This window comes from Mobula hypostoma, chromosome 1, assembly GCF_963921235.1.
Source record: "Mobula hypostoma chromosome 1, sMobHyp1.1, whole genome shotgun sequence".
Classification (NCBI taxonomy): Eukaryota; Metazoa; Chordata; class Chondrichthyes; order Myliobatiformes; family Myliobatidae; genus Mobula; species Mobula hypostoma.
The window spans coordinates 36,322,672-36,342,222 of record NC_086097.1 but is presented as its reverse complement, the minus strand read 5'-3'; the positions used below and the strand labels follow the sequence as shown (position 1 = coordinate 36,342,222).

The window sequence follows — 19,551 nt, the reverse complement described above, 5'->3', positions numbered from 1 at the left end:
GTTGGTGTTTATGGACAGGCATATGACAACAGCCAAATTAGTTCCTCATGGTTGAAGTAAACATTGAGAATATGGATTGGAAATAGGCTATGGAATAAAAATTAAGAACGGAGTTGTAAATAGTTTTCCAGAGCAGAGAGAATGTGCCGATGTTTTTCCTTACTGGTAGGGGAGTGGGACATCTGCCCTACTTAATATGTATAAATAATTTGGACTACAGTTGTACACATTGCTTGCAAATTTGGTATAACTTCTTAAAATGAACATGTAGTTAGCAATAAACTTAAAAGCAAATGGTTAATTTGGAATTTTGGTTGATAATACAATGCTGAAAAATTGACATTTGTTTTTGTATCATGGGCAGGAAAAGAGACACCTAGGGATGCATGTCACACTATCTTAAGGGACGCAGATGAGTTTATAAAAAGCAGTTTATGAATTAGGATTCCAAATGCATTGTCCAAAAGTGAGACAGTCCAACTAAACCTTTTGTAAAGTATCAAATTACTAGTACTCTTCATCTATGGATTTTCTTTTAATCCACTTTAAAGTCCTAGGAATTTTTTCCCTAATAAACATACCCTTAGAATATTTATTGTACATTGATCCATTAAGAATCTGAGTTGCTTAAATTGCAGATTTTTCCATACTAAATGTCAGAAACCATCTTTGAACCTCTGTCCAACTTGCATTTTGAAGTTCAAAAGTTTTGTTAAAGCCCCCTCTAGTGGTGAGGATGGGAATTGAGGAAGTGAATCTTCCAGTAGAATGTAAGAATGAGGTCCCAACTCATTTTCTTCTCCCATTTTGGACCAGGTAATCCTGACTATTTATTAGATCATTTGAAATTGAACTAAAATAATATTTGCTTTATGTTTTTATGAAGTAGAGTTCACAGAGGTACTAAACTAGGTAGCACCAAGTCATCTATACAATTAATGCAGACATTTTTTGGGTAGAAGATATTGAATTTGAATTGTAAATAGAGCATTATAATTCTTTATATAATTCAGGTAAAGAAACACTGAAACCTTTAGGAAGCAGGTGATTTAATTAATCACTGAACATAACGATTTAACAGAGACCCATACATACTTTATACTTAGTAGTGACCTACCTACTCACTGCTGATCTATTCACTGTTGCTTTTGCCTATTGAATGTAAGAACTTACTTTTCAATCCATGCTCAAGCTTCAGCAGGAATGGATGATGGGTGAACCAAATATCTGGAAAAAAATATTGAGAAGTTTGATAATCAGCTAAGGTATGCCCTCTAGTTATCAACCCCATCAAAATACTTCATGAAATACAAAAGATTCAAGATTTTAAAATCTTAACAGCATTTAAAATATTAATGCCATTTATTCAAAAATTCAACTGGAAAGTTGGAGAGAGCAATGGTAAATGGAATTTGATCTAGACAAGTGAGAGGTTAAGCTTTGTAGGTCATCTAATGCAGTGGATTGGCAGGGAGTAGTATTGATTTATAGAAACAAACTTAGTCCTAGTTCATAGTTCCTTGAAAATGTATAGAGTAGTGAAGCTGTACAAGATGTTGGTTATGTCATACGTTCTAGTCCCTGAACTATAGAAAGGATATGATTGTGCGGAAGAGATTCACTGGAATGCTGCCTGAAATAGAGGGAATTTAATTACAAGGCGAGGTTAGGTCAGAATCAGATATAATATCACCGGCCTATGTTATGAAATTTGCTGTTAATTGAAATTCATGAAATCTGATTTTAAGATTAGATCCGCTAGAATTGTTCTTGCTGGAATAAAGGAGGATGAGGGTAATCTGACCAATTTATAAAAATTCCAAAGTGCAGAGAGGTAACAATCATTTTCCAAAGGTAGAAGAATCTAAAGCTAGAGGATATAGGTTTAAGCTGAGAGAGGAAATATTTAAAGAGGTTCTAAAGGGCAAGGTTTTCTCCCCACCAGAATGTGGAGAAACAAACCATCTACCATCCATCTTGGTCTGATCTCCTGAATTTAGACACACAACAATGTGAATGGCAATTATATATCCTTTTGAATGTTTTTCTAAACAATTTGTTTAAAAAAACAAAGGTAATAGACCACCCAACACAAGAATGAGCAGTAGATTCAGACACAGAGAGAAAGAGCCTAGTTGATAAGCGAACTGTCTTGGGACTTGCCTGAAACACTACGGCTGTCCTGTGAACTAACTTGTTAATTTTATTTTGATTGGTGTGTTATGACCAAGGTCAACTATTACTGTAATATCCATCCTCATAATCTAGGATTGTTGTGATCCTTCTGTGAAAGATTGAATAGATGTTGCAGATTTAAACCTGGCAAGGATGAAGGAATATTTTTCTAGGTTGTGCTGGTATAATATTTAAAGGAAACAGGCAGGTAGTGGTGTTCCCATGGGCCTGCTATCTTTTTGCTACTTGACAGCTGAGTCTGCAGGTTTAAGAGGTCAGTAACCTAGATAAGTAACTGTAGGAAGATTTTGTGGAGATATTGAATGTGTAGTTTGTTGGTTACAGTGCCAGTCAAGTGGAGTGCTTGGTCCTGATTGGTGTCAAGCTGCTCGAATGCTGCTAGAGCCACATGCAACCATTTGATGAAAGGTCAGTTACTAATTTTAAATCTAAAATTGGGTAACCCAAATCCCTTTCTCATTTAGTTGCATCGAGTTTGATCACCGCAGATCATTGAATGGCTGAAAGGCTCACGGAGCAAAGTTACTTGCTTTTGCTGCTAAATTGCTGTGAATTTACGATTTTTAAGCTAGTTATCATTTGTGTGAAATATCTCCCAAATGGGTTTCTAATGGTTCTATTTTTAATTTCAACAGAGGTAGCTCAGAGAAGCGAAAGGAGAAGAGTCGTGATGCTGCCAGGTGTCGAAGAAGCAAAGAATCAGAAGTCTTCTATGAGTTGGCCCATGAACTGCCACTTCCACACAGTGTCACCTCTCACCTGGACAAAGCCTCCATCATGAGGCTCACTATCAGCTACTTACGCATGAGGAAACTGCTCAGTGATCGTAAGCTGTTTGTAATTCAATCAACTAGTTATTTTAATAAATGCAGATGAATATTGACTGCTCATTTGTGACTTGCATGAGATGTAAAGAGAACATGAGCTAGAAACGGAAAGCCTTGTTCACAATCAGTTTTTTTTTCCCTACAGTGACTATTTAACATGCTGCATGTGTGAAAATATTAGCAAATTACTCTGATCTTTTAGTTCCTTGAACCTTTTGGAAATCAATGTACACTTGTTCATATTTTGATTTTTTCAAATGATGAATTATAACAGAATGGAAATTAGTTCATGTGTATTTTAAGTTCAGAATCCATTTAGGCTTGCATTGAATTATACTTCATTTATATGATAAATTAAAAAAAGTCTCAACCCCAAGTTCAGAACAAGGGAAGCAATTATTTTTTATTAATTACACTGCATAAATCTGCACTCACCTTTTAAGTGCTGCTGAAATTCTCACCCTTGTGCATGAGTGACTATTCTAGTGTAATCCTTGCTAGCTTACTTTATTCCATGGAGTTGAGCTTTTCCAAAACTTTGTCTCTTTTATAAACTTCTGAAAGTCCATTGATCCTTCTTCCTTGTGCCTGTAAACGTAAAATGCCTTTAAGAAGATTGTTAAATCTCTTCATGATTATCATGTTTGTGTGGTCACACTCTACTTTTATAACCTTGGGCAAAATTACTTTTCTCCATTTCCATCCTTTTGTGCCTCCTTGATTATCTCTGCATTTTTGATGTCTTTGTTTTTAGTTTCCTGACATTCAGATGATAAATCTCAAGCTACTTCACAAGGACTTTTTAAGCTATAAAAGGTCCCAAATAAATGCAAGTTCTTTTGCAATCCCCTTGTCTTGCTTTGGTAATTGACCAAGAACTCAGTTATTTGGTATACTGATAAGTGCTTCAGGTAGCTTCATACGAAAGTGTGAGAAGTTCAGTTTCTCTATTGGTATCAGTTGGATAGTGTTCAGCTGTTGTTTTGATCTCAGATCTACAGATGTACAACTGTTTTTACTCTGTACAATATGGCTGCAGAAATATTGCACCATACTGCACGGTATATAACAAACTTAATTACAAGCTTTGTTTAAAGTGTTTAAACTTTTAGCATGTGGTGTTACATAAATGCATTTCTTTTGTTCTCAAATCAGCCATTAAGTTTTCATGTTTGAAATTACTAATTGACTTGACAAAAGAAATTTACTCTGATCTGTATCTAACATGTATAGGGGATGCTGAGGTGGAAGCTGACTTGGAGAAACAACTCAACAGCTTTTACTTGAAGGCTCTGGAGGGATTTGTCATGGTGTTAACACAGGATGGAGATATGATCTACATGTCTGAGAATGTCAACAAGTGCATGGGTCTCACGCAGGTATAGATAATTTGAGTACTATGTCGTTGTGATCCTTTGTACAAAGAAAATGGGAGATATGCTACAGTTTTGTAGTAAGATTTGTTCACCTTGGTAGAGTGTACAGTCATTGCTCTTGAATCCGATTTTTTTTTAGTACAAATACAGAATGCAGAAAGCGTGTAGCATGTCAAGTAGCATCAGTAGGCTGAAAATCAGAATGCTTGAGTCAAGGGCCAATCAACTGATCCTGATACCTGATCCAAATATTTATCTTTACTCTCCCCACATGCTTGACCCATTCCGTACTTTCAGCATTTTCTGTTTGTTCAAAATTTCCATCATCAGCATTTTTTTGCTCCTAATTGTATTCTGAATATACAGTTTTGAGCATAATTATTAAAACCAATGTCTTCTTCAATTAGTTTACTAGTTGTTGCTAACTTACCCTGTTTTAAAAGCCACATTTTAACTCTCCAGATTCTTGATTACCTATAATTGTCAATATTTCTATTAAACAGTTTGAACTGATTGGGCACAGTATCTTTGACTTCACTCATCCCTGTGATCATGAAGAGATGCGGGAAATGCTTTCACACAGGCAGGGTAAGAAAACTGTATTTGTGTTATAGTACTAAGTACACATAGTGGTAGCTTGCATTGTACATTTGTGTGATTTCTCTTTAAGTACATTTTCATATAAATCCAAAGTAGTAGGCCACTTTGCCCCTTCAGCCTGTTCCATCATTCAAAAAGATCACAGCTGATGTTTGTAACTTCTGATGTCTATTCTCAATTACTGCAGTAATCTTTTGTATCCTTGCTACATGTCCGTAATTGAGCATTACTGCATTGTTGGATCAAAACAAGGCGACATAAAAGAAACTGTGTAAATACTCTAAAATTAATTTAGCGTATTTTAAAAAGCTGTTACCACAAGGTCATTGGTATATAAATAGTTCTTCAGATTTCCTAGTGTTAAATTATATAAATTTGTTTTGGCCACAGTATCAGGTTGAAGGTGTGAGTTTTATTGATGATCTTAAATTGAAATAAAATAACCGTGCTTATTTCTAGTCCATGGGTATTGAGGGATATGAGATATTAATTTCAAAAATTACAAAGCTTAAGTTCTCCATAGAGCGAAGGGTTTAAGGAAGATTTGATAGAACTGTACAGCACAGGAGCAGGCCCTTTGGCTTACAATGTAGTGCTTAGCTAATTATGTTAGTAATCTCATGCCCAACTAAACTAAATCCTTCCGCCTAGACAAGTTCATATCCTTCCATTTCCAGTACATTCACGTGCATGTCTAAGAACCTCTTGAACATCACCACCACCACCTTAGAGAGCACATTCCAGGTACCCATCATTCCCTCTTTAAAAACAACGCTTTACACATTTCCTCTGAACTTACCCCTTCTCACCTTAAATTCACATTAGATATTTACAACCCTGGAGGAAAAAGATGCTGACTTTCTACTCTCTGTGCCTCTCAATCTTACAAACCTCTCTACCGCTGTAGAGAAAACTACAAATTTATCCGACCTCCTCTTGCAGCACATGCTCATTAATCCAGGCAGCATCCTGGTAAACATTTTCTGCACCCTCTCCAAAGCCTCAACATCTTTCATATAATGGGACAGCGAGAATGGAATGCAATATTCCACATACAATCTAACTGGACTTCTATAAATCTGCAACGTAACTTTCCGACTATTGACCTCAATTGCTTGACTAATAAAGGCAAGATTTGAACATGCCTTCTTTATCACCTTATTGACTTGTGTAGCCACTTTCACAGAGTTATGACTTTGGACCCCAAGATCCCTCCGCACAGCAACATTAAGAGTCCTGCCATTAACTGTGTCTCTCTTCATTTGATCTTTCAAAGTGCAAATCCTTGTATTTGACCACAGCTTTAGAGGAGCTTAACTGTCGATAGTATAGACAAGCTGTTCATAGTACTGACCATAACATTTTGGACAACATATGGGGTGAATGAGAGGAAGAATTCCTAACTGCCTGTGACACTGCTGATATAAGTAACAAATGGGGATAGGCTGTTGAGGGACATAATAAAAAAATGAGTTATGATGTTACAAAATAACATTGTTCCTTCACTATGACGAAGTCAAAATCCTGAAATTCCCTCCCTCATATCATTGTGGTTATACTCACACCACAAGGACTACAGCAATTGAGAAGATTGCTCACCAATGGCATCTCAGGGACAGTTTGTGATGGGACAAGTAAATGCTAGCTGAACCCATGAAGTCCTCGTCCCCTGAACGAATAAAAGAGAAGCCAGTGAATGGAAATGATTGGATTGCACAATATGGAGTCATTGGCCAAGTGGCCATCCCATGATCATATGAAATATTGTTTCTGTTACTAGAACATATTTCTAACTCATTGTATCTTAACTTAGGACTTTTGAAGAAGGGGAAGGATCAGAACACCGAACGTAACTTTTTCTTGCGGATGAAATGTACTTTGACAAGTCGGGGCCGTACTGTTAATATTAAATCTGCAACGTGGAAGGTATGAAGTTTAATTCTAATCTCTAGATATTGTTATCTTTCCTGAATGAGCAGATTTGGACATGGAACCCCAAACAGCCAACTTAGTGATTTCTAAAAGGACATGAAACTACAAATGGATGTGACTATCTTGATGTTCAAACAACATGTTAGGTTAAGCACTCTCCAACAATATCTGGGGAATAAAGGGTAAATCTTAAGAGGATAAGAAACTTCTGGTTGATGAAGGTACTGGATTCAGAAGCAACAGTTAGGTTATATATCTGGACAGAATAATAAATAAGTTTAATGTTGGCAAATATGCCACATGGAAGAAAAAAGCAAATAAAATACAAATATGTACACAATGGAAATGATAATGCAACAGTTTAAAGATGAATCTACAATTTTAGACTAGAAGCTAAATAGATTCATTGGAGAGTAGGAATCAACAAAAAATAAATGGATAATGGAAAACATTGATAGAAACTTGGAATATAATTCTTGTAAGTAAAGTGTCCTATATTTGAAAGCTTCTGAATACCAATTCCAGTTCTGTTCGCTAAGGAATGTTTCTACATGCTTAAGGCAGTGCAAAGTGGAAGTTTAACCTGGTATAAATGCGTGAACACACCTGTAAACTTAACTCGAGTTTGAAAGGGCTTGATATGATACTCAATGTACATCATCAGGGAGGAGGTAAAACTGAACTCGGAGAGTCAGTGTTACTCCATTTGGAGTAAAATTGGGGTAGACCAACTCAAATAGGCCGTTTAAAACTGTTCTTCCAGAGTATTTAAAGAAGAGTACTGCTATTAAAGTCACTGTGATGATTTATGAGGGTAAATTCTGCAAAGGTTTGGTGTTGCAGAAAGGCAAATATCTTCAATATCCAAGTTAAAATAATTTGACAATTTAAATACACTTAAGGACACAAATCCTAGCAACTACCAAATACGGACTTGTCTTTTGTAGGTGCTTCATTGCACGGGACACATTCGAGTATACAAATCCAGTAATGAGCAGGCACACTGTGGTCACAAGGAGCCTCCTATGACCTGTCTGGTTTTGATCTGTGAACCTATTCCACACCCATCCAACATAGAGGTCAAACTGGACAGCAAGACGTTTTTAAGTCGTCATAGCCTGGACATGAAATTCTCCTATTGTGATGAGAGGCAAGTTAAAAGACTTAAGAAATAATGCTGTATATATATTTGGCATACTCCAATGTTGAATTTGAAATGATTGAGTCTTCTGTGTTTGAATCGTTCTTAAGTTTTAATCTAGATCAATAGTTCAATGGGTTTATACTTGTTCTTAATGGAAAAGACAGCTCTAACAACTTTGGAGGCCTAACTTTGTATCATGAAGGTTTAATGCTGAGAAATGAATTTACAGTTTTGAATTTTTAGAGTTCAGTTAAATTAGACAATTAGGGTTTATAGATAATTTTTAATTGGGACTGAAGAAAGTTTCTGTGTCCACATATTTAAGTTGATAGTGTGGCATTCCTATTTCAAATATTTAGGCTGGTTCAATACAAAAATTAAAAGTTAACCGGCTGGCATGAATTGAGTCTTCAAATTTAGCTCTTTTTTTTAAAAAAGTCAGAGAATATACAAAGAAAAATTATTGTGATTACCATACCTTTACAGTATTGCAATAAATGGCATCAAGAGCACACATGACTGATAAGAGCAATTAGTAAAAGTGGGGGGGTGGGGGAGAGAGAGCGCGCAATAGTAGAAACTAGTTCTGGCATTCATACTTTCAAGTTTAATAACATGAGCTTGTTCATATTTATGGGTATCCATAAGTCATGAATTCATAGCAGCCTGTATTCTAAAGGAGCATAAAGACAGAGATAATGCAGTCTGAAATTTTGATAAGCTTAACCACAGTTTACTAAATGACAAGGTTTCCAATTACAACTTTATCAGGTACTGAGTTTGATTAAAATCAGTAACATTATTTGCTTGGATGTTTTCCAATGACTGAAGTCAGAATTATTAGCCTGATGTTTATTGCTTATGTGGCTATCTGCAAGGGATGATAGCCACATTATTAAACTATTGCAATCCAACTTTTATTTTGTGCTTTAAACATTGGGAAACAACAAGGCACATTGCAGAATTGAGCAGATAATTCAGTATTTGGTTTTTAAAAGTTCATTTTGAGAAGCATCTCATTGCAGGAAATAAAAAAAGTCAAAATTGAATTTGGCAAAAAAAAATGACAGTGAAAGGAGTTTAAAATGAAAATTCCAAAGGCTAGAACCTTGATCAGCCAGTCATCTTAGAAACACCAGTTTTAGTGATACATGGATGTGAATCTTTGGACATAATGTGGGAATATGTTCTGAAGTTCATCTTAGAATGTAAGATGCTATGATTGTGGATGAAACAAGGATGTTTGTGTCCTTAAAATATTTATACAAAAAAACTTTCTGGTCATGCTGTATGACAGTTTAAAAATTAAGCAGCAGCTGAGTGAAGATGGGGCAACATAGATTTTGATCATTATCAGTGTATTTGAGGAAACAGGCTGACTGCAGAAGTTCATGAGGGAAATCACATTAATGAAGAAAGGAAAAGATGCTTAGTGACAGATAACTGTGCAGAGGAGATTCTGTTTTTAACTGATCAGAATAAAACCAGGGAAAAGCAGTCCCAACAAGGTAACACTGGAAAATACTATAGAAATTGTCTTGAATGTACTATTTTTGAATATACATGACTCTGAATTGAAAGAAATGCAGTACTGCATTGTACAGCGCGCCAAGGCAATTCTCTCATGTAGTCCTTTAATCTTCCTTGTAGAATAACAGAGTTAATGGGTTACCAACCAGAAGAATTACTGGGTCGTTCAGTCTATGAGTATTACCATGCCATGGATTCAGACCATCTGACCAAAACACATCATGACCGTAAGTATACTATTTGTGTAACTTCTTGCTGTTCTCTTTCCTCAATATTTATTGATGTGTGGATCAGAAGATGACAAAAATATTCAAAGTAAATTTATTATCAAGTATCTATATGTCACCATATACAGTGGATTCCAGTTAATCAGGACACATCTGGACCAGTACATTTTGACCTTACTGGCCAAGGTTTCATGGAAATAGTTAAAAAGTTATTTTAAAAAAAGACAAACTGCTGTTTAACTGAGTAACTAATTATGCATTTAAATTAAATACAGAATAAATTAGAATACTACCAATGCTACTACAATATTATAAAGCTATTATTTCATAATGGTTATCTACAAGAGTAATTCATGTAATGTTTGCTGCTGTGTATGGGGTGTCTGGGGAGGGCTTGCACCTCTGGTAAAGGGTTTGTTGTGTCCATTCTGGGCCAGCTCACTCACCTTTTGTCCCCACTGGATACTCAGCTCTCGACTGTGACTCCAAGTAGCTGTTTTTATGTGACAGCAGTCATACCCTGGTACACTGCCTCGACAGGCAGCCTAGACCAAGTAACGGTAGCCAACGGGCAAATAGTAAAGTAGGGTGTTCTAGCACGCAAGTCAGCTCTGGCGGGCTGAGTGGATGAAATCAACAGTGAGATCCAATAGCCAGGAAGCTGGTTCTGCAATGTTTTGTGGAGAGCAAAGGGCATGGTACGGCTCAGAAGTAGTCATGATTATGCACTGCAACTAAGGAGGACCCCAGTTTGTGATCAAGAGTGCAGCACTGTCCTAGCGCAATGGCATTCCACTTAAAAAACTCTCCTGCACAGGTTTTACTGTCATCATCAGACACGATAGGCAACCAACACATTGCTGTGTTGATTTGATTGACTGTAAGCGAACAAAATAACACAGACACCTAGTGCAGATAATGGACTGCCTACATACAATGCTTTTAATGATTGCATCTTTCAAATTTTTTATAGTTTCTATCTTATTGAAGTAGTGAAATTGTTTTGTTTTCACTCCCGGCTGTTTCTGGCATCTGCAAGCCTGAATGCTTGAAACTGCAGTGAGCAAATCAGTTCTAATTTACCTACTTATTTCTTGCCAGCTATCTGTGACAAAATGATTGTTTTTTGAACACACATACACAGAGCCGATACTATTTAAAAACTGTTGCTCTAAGCAGTTGTAGTGTCCAATGTCCACACAAGTTCACGTGACTGACGCTGCTTAGAAATTATTCAGCAACATTCTTCTGTCCCAATTAAGTGGCATAGTGTCCCAATTAATCAGAATCCACTACACCACCTTAATAATCATTTTCTTATGGGTATTCTCAGTAGAACAATGAAATACAATAGAATCAATGAGAAACAAAGACTGGCAAACAACCAATGCGCAAAGGAAGACAATCTGTGCAAATATTAAATAAATAAACTGAGAACACTAGTTGTAGAGTTCTTGAAAATAAGTCCATAAGTTGTGGAATCAGTTCATTGTTGGGGTGAATGAAGTTATCCACAATGGTTCAGGAGCCTGATGAGTGAAGATAATAGAAACATAGAAAACCTACGGCACAGTACAGACCCTTTGGCCCACAATGTTGTGCCGAACATGTACTTACTTTAGAAATTACCTAGGGTTGGTCATAGCCCTCTATTTTTCTAAGCTTCATATACCTATCCAAGAGTCTCTTAAAAGACCCTATTATATCTGCTTCCACCACCATCACCGCAGCCCATTCCATGCACTCACCACTCCCTGCGTAAAAAAACTTACCCCTGACATCTCCTCTGTACCTACTTCCAAGCAGCTTACAACTGTGCCCTCTCCTGTTAGCCATTTCACCCCTGGGAAAAAGCCTATGACTATCCACACGATCAATGCCTCTCATCATCTTGTACACCTCTGTCAGGCCACCTCTCATCCTCTGTCATTCCAATGAGAAAAGCCTGAGTTCACTTAACTTATTTTCATTAGGCATGCTCCCCAATCCAGGCAACACCCTTGTAAATCTCCTCTGCACCCTTTCTATAGTTTGCACATCCTTTCTGTAGTGAGGTGACCAGAACTGAGCACAGTACTCCAAGTTGGGTCTGACCAGGGTCCTATATAGCTACAACATTACCCCTCGACTCCTATATTCAATTCCACAATTAATGAAGGCCAATACACCGTATGCCTTCTTAACCAGAGTCAACCTGCGCAGCTGCTTTGAGCGTCCTATGGACTCGGACCCCAAGATCCCTCTGATCCTCCACACTGCCAAGAGCCTTACCATTAATACTATATTCTGCCATCATATTTGACCTACCAAAATGAACCACTTCACACTTATCTGGGTTGAACTCCATCTGCCACTTCTCAGCCCAGTTTTGCATCCTATTAATGTTCCATTATAACCTCTGACAGCCCTCCACACTATCCACAACACCCTCAACCTTTGTATCATCAGCAAATTTACTAACCCATCCCTCCACTTCCTCATCCAGGTCATTTATGAAAATCACAAAGAGTAGGGGTCCCAGATCAGATCCCTGAGGCACACCACCGGTCACCGGCCTCCATGCAGAACATGACCTGTCTAAAACCACACTTTGCCTTCTGTATGCAAGCCAGTTCCAGATCCACAAAACAATGTCCCCTTGGATCCCATGCCTCTTTACTTTCTCAATAAGCCTTGCATGGGGTACTGTACCTTATCAAACGCCTTGCTAAAATCCATATACACTACATCTATGGCACTACCTTCATCAATGTGTTTAGTCACATCCTCAAAAAATTCAATCAGGCTTGTAAGGCACGACCTGCCTTTGACAAAGCTATGCTGACTATTCCTAATCTTATTATGCCTCTCCAAATGTTCTTAAATCCTGCCTCCCAGGATCTTCTCCGTCAACTTACTAACCACTGGTCTATAATTTCCTGGGCTATCTCTACTCCCTTTCTGGAATAAGGGACAACATCTGCAACCCTGCAATCCTCCAGAACTTCTCCTGTTCCCATTGATGATGCAAACATCATTGCCAGAGGCTCAGCAATCTCCTCCCTTGCCTCACACAGTAGCCTGGGGTATATCTTGAACGGTCCCGGCAACTTATCCAACTTGGTGCTTTCCAAAAGCTCCAGCACATCCTCTTTCTAAATGTCTATATGCTCAAGCTTTTCAGTCCGCTGTAAGTCATCCCTACAATTGCCAAGGTCCTTTTCCCATAGTGAACACTGAAGCAAAGTATTCATTAAGTACCCCCGCAATCTCCTCCAGTTCCATACACACTTTTCCACTGTCACACTTGATTGGTCCTATTTTCTCATGTCTTATCCTCTTGCTCTTCACATACTTGTCGAGTGCCTTGGGGTTTTCCTTAATCCTGCTTGCCAAGGCTCTCCTAATTTCATTCTTAAGCTCCTTCCTGCTGGCCTTATAATTTTCTAGATTTCTATTATTATCTCGTTTTTTGAACCTTTCGTAAGCTCTTCTTTCGTTCTGAACTAGATTTACAACAGCCTTTGTACACCATGGTTCCTGTACCCTTCCATCCTTTCCCTTTCTGATTGGAACATAACTTTGCAGAACGTCATACAAATATCCCCTGAACATTTGCCATATTTCTGCCGTACATTTGTCTGAGAACATCTGCTCCTAATTTATGCTTCCAGGTTCCTGTCTGATAGCTTCATATTTCCCCTTACTCCAATTAAACGTTTTCCTGACTTGTCTGCTTCTATCCCTCTCCAATGCTATGGTAAAGGAGATAGTGATCACAATTCTATCTCCAAAATGCTCTCCCATTGAAAGACCTGACACCTGACCAGGTTCAGTTCCCAATACCAGATCAGGTACAACCTCTCCTCTTGTTGGCTTATTTAGATATTGTGAAAGGAAACCTTCCTGAACACATCTAACAAACTCCGCCCAATCTAAACCTCTTACTCTAGGGAGATGCCAATCAATATTGGGGAAATTAAAATCTCCCATCACGACAACCTTATTATTGCACCGTTCCAGAATCCATCACCCTATTTGCTCGTCGATGTCCCTGATACTATTGGGTGGTCTATATAAGAAAAAAATAACCAGTAAAGTTATTGATCCCTTCCTGTTTCTAACTGCCACCCACAGAGACTCAGTAGACAATTCCTCCATGATTTCCTCCTTTTCTGCAGCCGTGACACTATCTCGGATTAGCAGTGCCACGCCCCCACCTCTTTTGCCTCCCTCCCTGTCCTTTCTGAAACATCTAAAGCCTGGCACTCTAAGTAACCATTCCTGCCCCTGCGCCATCCTAGTCTCTGTAATGGCCACAACATCATAGCTCCAAGTACTGTTCTTGAACCTGGTAGTGTGGGACCTATGACTCCTATACCCATTTCCTGATGGCAGCAGCGTGAAGAGAGCGCTCTGGAGGCAGTATCCATCATCAAGGACCTCTAACATTTCACCCACATGCCTTTAAGCAATGATGGTATCTATTTCAGCTGCATACAAATCTATCCAGTTAGATTTCCAAAACAGTTTCTGTGAATAGCTTATAAATGCAGGTACTCCTCATACTCATGAATGTTACACTAAAAAGCCAGGTTACTTGTGACAGCTTTTGATTGTGAAAGCCTTACTATTAGCTGAGGAGGCTTCTTTGACAGCTTTACCACATTTAAGTTTGTCTGTCTTTTCCTCAAGTGTTTACTAAAGGCCAAGCCACTACGGGCCAGTACAGGATGTTAGGCAAGGAAGGTGGTTACGTTTGGGTCGAAACTCAAGCCACAGTCATCTACAATGCAAAAAATTCCCAACCTCAGTGCATCGTTTGTGTGAATTACGTTTTGAGGTAAGGATCTATAATAAAAATATAGTAATGATTCTTGTAGAACAGGAATTATTTTTATACATGGTAGAATGATTGTATGTCCTTAATAACTAAACATTTGGATTGTTTCCGTGTACATACCCATTAATACAAACATCAGGAGGAAAGAATTGAGATCATTGTAACCCTTCCTGAACAAGTTTGCCCTAATTTCGACGTGGAATGCATGACAAAATCTTGAAAGTGACAACTTAATGCACTATTTAAAAAAAAATGCAGAAAGCTTGTCTTTTCCCAAGTTGTAGCTCCTTTTGAAAAGATGTGGAATAGGAGCAACTACCTTATTGTGAATAACAGGATAAATATACTAATATTTCTTCCAGTGGTCTAGTTGAAAAAGAAGTGGTTCTTTCACTGGATCAGACAGAGTGTGTACCAGTACCTGCCGAAAAGTCTGAGGAACCTACTAAAACAGCTGATCAATCGACAAATGAAGAGGCCAATGATCTTTTTGACAAACTGAAGGAGGAACCAGAGGCTTTGACTCAACTTGCACCTGCTGCCGGTGATACAGTTGTCTCGCTGAACTTCAGCCCCTCGGGTAGGAAGCTGTTTCCATGCATACTGTGTGTTTTGTTGATTTTGAATTCTAGGCACTCATATTGTGAGTAGACATTTCTTTCATAAATAGAAACTGGTTAAACAATGAAATATAAAGCCCTCAGAGCAAGATTCATTTCCACTTTTCTTTGTGGTTCTAAGGAAAGGAATAAGGATAACAGATTTGCATTAGTATTGAAATACTCAACTTTTGATAAGGCAAAGATAAATCTGAAAAGGCTACAGCCATTCCAAATGCTGAGAAGTATTGAGAGTTCCGGCTTGTTTAATTTTCTTTCCCACGGGCAACCTTGTTGCACAACATTAGTTTACCAGGGATGTGACAGAGATAGAAGTGTTTTTGATAGGTCTGATCCTTTTCATCCAGGGAATAACTATCATGTGCTGTGAGGCAGATAGTAGTAAAAGGCCATATCACCTCTCTTTGAACTTTATAAAATGTCTCCAGTCAAGGATTCATTTACAGAAATTAGAATTCAAATTTTGTCAGTGATGTACTTTGGAGATCTGTAACATTGACTTCTGAAGTACTTAAATCATTTACATATATTTTCCAAAGTTGAAGACACAGACATTCATCAACATCTTTAACAGTTTACTTGAGAAATTAAAAATCAAGGAATTAGAAAGGGTTAATTAAAACTTGTAAGATTCAGCTTCAGCAGATTTCTAATTTGTGTCTTCATAGCTCAAAATATTACCAATAACATGAGTTTATACTAATGAAAAGATTTTAACTTAACGTAAATTTTCTTGAGTTAAGAGGCGAACAGTAAGTTCATTAAGTCTAAATGTAGCTTAAATTTTGTTTTAGATTCAGAAATGCAGCAGTTTGATGATGTCCCTCTTTACAATGATGTCATGTTGCCCTCCTCCACTGACCGGAAGACAGTAGATCTGGCACTATCACCCCTCCCTCATCCTGATACAGCAAAGCCGTTATGCAGTAGCACAGAGTCGTCCTTGAATTTAGAATCGATGATCAAACTTGAAACGAACCAGGAGCCACTGGAATTTTCATTTTCCATTCCACAAATGAATGAACAATCAAGCAGCTCTTCTTGTCCTTGCAGCAGTCAGAATTCAACACAAGTAAGTGTTCTTCAGCAGGCTTTTCAAATATATCATTTACAAGTTTCCCCCGCTATCCGAAAGTAGAGCGTTCCTCTGAAACCTTTGTAAGCCGAAATGGCATACCGTGAAGAAGCAATTACCATTAATTTATATGGGAAAAAAATTTTGAGCGTTCCCAGCCCCCAAAAAATAACCTACCAAATCATACCAAAAATCACCCACATGCACACACACCTGCCCGCGCAAGGCTTCATAGTCATGGTAGTCTTTCACGGGGTAACCAGAAGTTTAAAGCGGGCGCCTTTTGTCGTAAAAGCGAAAATCCTCTTCGGATTTCTTTTGGTTAGCAAAAACAGGTACTAATGTAGGTCTTTCATAAAAGCGAAGTGGCGTAAAGCGAACTTTCGTAAAGCGGGGGGCACCTGTAATTAAATTCTTTTAAATTTGTGTAAGAACTAAAATTGTGTAACTGCTGAAAGGAAGTCTACATTTAGAAATCTTCACTGATGAATTTTTTGAAATGAAACATGCACACATGTTAGAGCTCATCTTCAACCATTACTGTGCTGCAGTTAGATTGGATATATTGAAGTTCTACGGTTTGATTTTGTTTCCCTATACAAGAGATAGTCCTATTTTTGTTCACAAATTCAATAGTAATAGTACTTTATTAATTTCCTGATTTGCTTTTACTCCATCTAATCATTAACTATTTTCACAGCCAAGTAGTACTTCACCTTACTGCTTTAATGTTGATGCTGACATTTCCAATGAGTTCAAACTGGACATAGTGGAAAAGCTTTTTGCAAATGATCCAGAAGCCAAGAATCCCTTCTCTGTTCAGGTATGACAAAATACCTCTATAACGAATTGTATTCCAAGTAATGCCAAAATCGCAATAGTACATTACAGAGCAAGGTAGATTCAGTGGGCCAAAAGGCTTAATTCTGCTCCTATATCTTATGGTCTAAGTAAACTCAGCCAAAACATCAGAGTAGTCCAGAAAGTTCCTGAACACTCCTATTGTATAACCTACCAAGCCAACTACTTGAGCACACTTTTAGTTAAAGTACCCTGAGCCACATTTAATTCAAGTTTTCACTTTGAAAATGTAGATCATTTATTGTGAAGATGGAATTCAGAGAGATGGTTTCTGTTTTCGTTATTTTGTTTCACAGTACCGATAATTAAAACGATATTTTGAATTAGATTGAAGGTATGAATTTAGTTTTGGTCTATTTTAAGCCAAGAGCAAATTTGTGTCAATCTTAATATATTTAAATGGTTAATTTCTTCAGGATATTGATAACTTGGATTTGGAGATGTTGGCTCCATACATCCCAATGGATGACGATTTTCAGCTACGATCACTGGACCAACTATCACCACTTGCTGATTCTCCAGCCACACCTCCCAGCGCACAAAGTTTAAACAATGTGGTTGACATCTTTCCACAAGCTGAAAGATCTATTAATAACACTCCACACAAGAATATGCAAGCATTAAAGCAGGTGGCTTTAAAGATTGAGCCTATGGTTGCAGTTAAGTCTTGCATACGTACAAATGAAATGAATAGTACCCAAGAGTCACCATATTGCAAGGACAGCAGCAGAATGACTTCACCTGTTCGGACTGGAGGAAAAGGACTACAGTCACAGCAGAGTGATACTTCACATTCACCGAGTCCTGTATCTCCAGTGAAGGCATTGCTTAATTATAGTAAAAGGTAACCTGATTGTCTGTTTTCAGTGTTTACTTGTTGAGGAATTGATCCCTCCTGCATGTAGTCAGGTGATCACAGTTTTAGGACGGTTTTGATTACAGTCAGCCAGCACGTGAACTGAGAGAATTACACATAATATGCTGATCAGAAGCAGATAATTAGCTCAACCATTCCATTTCACACCAATCGTTCCTTGTCAAGCTCATCAAGTTTCTTTCTAAATGCATCTATACTGTTCACCCTAATTATTGAAAACTGGGAAAATATATTATTGACGAATCTAAATTTGCTGTTTAGCAGAAGTGGAAAAACTCAGTAGACAGAATTGCAACATTTCAAAGACCTCAGTTCAGGTCTTCACGTTCTCTATTCGACAGAGATCCAGTTAGTTCATTCACCCTCAATGAATATCAAAAATGGATGAGGAAGGGAAAGAGATATGGAGTAATTGAAAATACTGTGTCTTTGTCTAGCACTGGCCAAGAAACTCTGCCGTAACTCAATCTGTGACACATTTCCCTATGTCCGCCCCGGAACAAATATTACCTTGGATGCTGTTTACTTACTTTATTTACTGAAGTACTAATCTCTAAAGGTCCTTTAAGATGATGTACCAGTTTCTTCCAACTCAATTCATTTAAGCCAGTGATGTGGTTAATTAATAATTGTATTGTGCATGCATTGTGTGTGTCAATAGGTGATTGTATTCATGCAAGGCTCCTTTGTGGTTTTCTGGGGGCTAGTATTCCTAGCCTATTCTTAATATTTGCACCTGGTGTATTATTTTTCCGCTGTGTAAAATTCAGCCTTTACTGAGTAAAAGGATTCACTGCAAAATTTGTATGGGTAAAAGGAAAAATGGCAGTGTAGTAAAGCTAAAGTTTGTATATGTGTATAGTGTATACAAAGGAAATGCAGCATGCACTAGCAGAGGATTTTAAAGGTCTAATATTGTATATTTAATTATGTAATTGCACTAAAACTGTTCTGGTTGCTCGAAGGTCTGCAAAAGGAAGATCTCCAACTGAAGAGACAAGTCCTCATCCAGTGGCTTTGCACAATTCACCCAGGAAACGCAAACTGGAAAATGCAGCTTCTCTGTTCCAAGCAGTTGGAATTGTATGTGTAGTTTTACACACCTCATGATAAATTTGCTTAATTATTCTGATTCCTTCTGCAGTGTGCTATTATGGGGTTTCAGAAAGAATAAAAACCATTGGACAAATGTAGTATGTCTCTACCATAGCTAGAAGGGATTGAGGTTAAAAAGGAATGGGAATAATGGAAAACAAGTTGGTGACAGAAGAGGTATACAGGCATTTTATATCAGTCTTTACTGAAGTAGATATAAGGAACCTTTCAGAAATAGCTGTTAATTGAGAATTAGGAGGTGGTACTGAGCAAATTGACAATGCTGCAGGCTGATAGATCACTGGATTCTAGTGGAATTCATCTCAAAAGTTAATGGGATTGTTAATACTTGCTTTCAGTTTTCTGAAT

The 19,551-nt window shown here is 37.7% G+C and overlaps 1 protein-coding gene and 1 long non-coding RNA gene across 8 annotated transcripts in view; one reads left to right on the top strand and one right to left on the bottom strand.

The window, feature by feature from the left end:
* The window catches only part of LOC134345578 (uncharacterized), a 70,173-nt gene that overhangs the window by 4,355 nt on the left and 46,267 nt on the right, over positions 1-19,551 (bottom strand). For all 3 annotated transcript variants that reach the window (XR_010017731.1, XR_010017732.1, XR_010017729.1), the window contains exons 2-3: positions 3,459-3,611; positions 1,174-1,227 (exon numbers count right to left, since the gene is read on the bottom strand). This is a non-coding gene — a long non-coding RNA (uncharacterized LOC134345578). The remainder of the gene's footprint in view (positions 1-1,173; positions 1,228-3,458; positions 3,612-19,551) is intronic.
* hif1aa (hypoxia inducible factor 1 subunit alpha a) overlaps positions 1-19,551 on the top strand; it is a 51,795-nt gene that overhangs the window by 19,172 nt on the left and 13,072 nt on the right. For 3 of the 5 annotated variants that reach the window (XM_063046372.1, XM_063046408.1, XM_063046400.1), the window contains 12 exons: positions 2,832-3,022; positions 4,257-4,402; positions 4,903-4,987; positions 6,813-6,925; positions 7,879-8,081; positions 9,726-9,832; positions 14,507-14,654; positions 15,017-15,234; positions 16,069-16,346; positions 17,050-17,172; positions 17,627-18,054; positions 19,053-19,170. In XM_063046372.1, coding sequence (XP_062902442.1) covers positions 2,832-3,022; positions 4,257-4,402; positions 4,903-4,987; positions 6,813-6,925; positions 7,879-8,081; positions 9,726-9,832; positions 14,507-14,654; positions 15,017-15,234; positions 16,069-16,346; positions 17,050-17,172; positions 17,627-18,054; positions 19,053-19,170 — 2,158 coding nt within the window. Of the gene's footprint in view, positions 1-2,520; positions 2,605-2,831; positions 3,023-4,256; positions 4,403-4,902; positions 4,988-6,812; positions 6,926-7,878; positions 8,082-9,725; positions 9,833-14,506; positions 14,655-15,016; positions 15,235-16,068; positions 16,347-17,049; positions 17,173-17,626; positions 18,055-19,052; positions 19,171-19,551 lie in introns of all 5 variants that reach the window. The other 2 variants (XM_063046382.1, XM_063046390.1) reach the window with 1 other exon arrangement.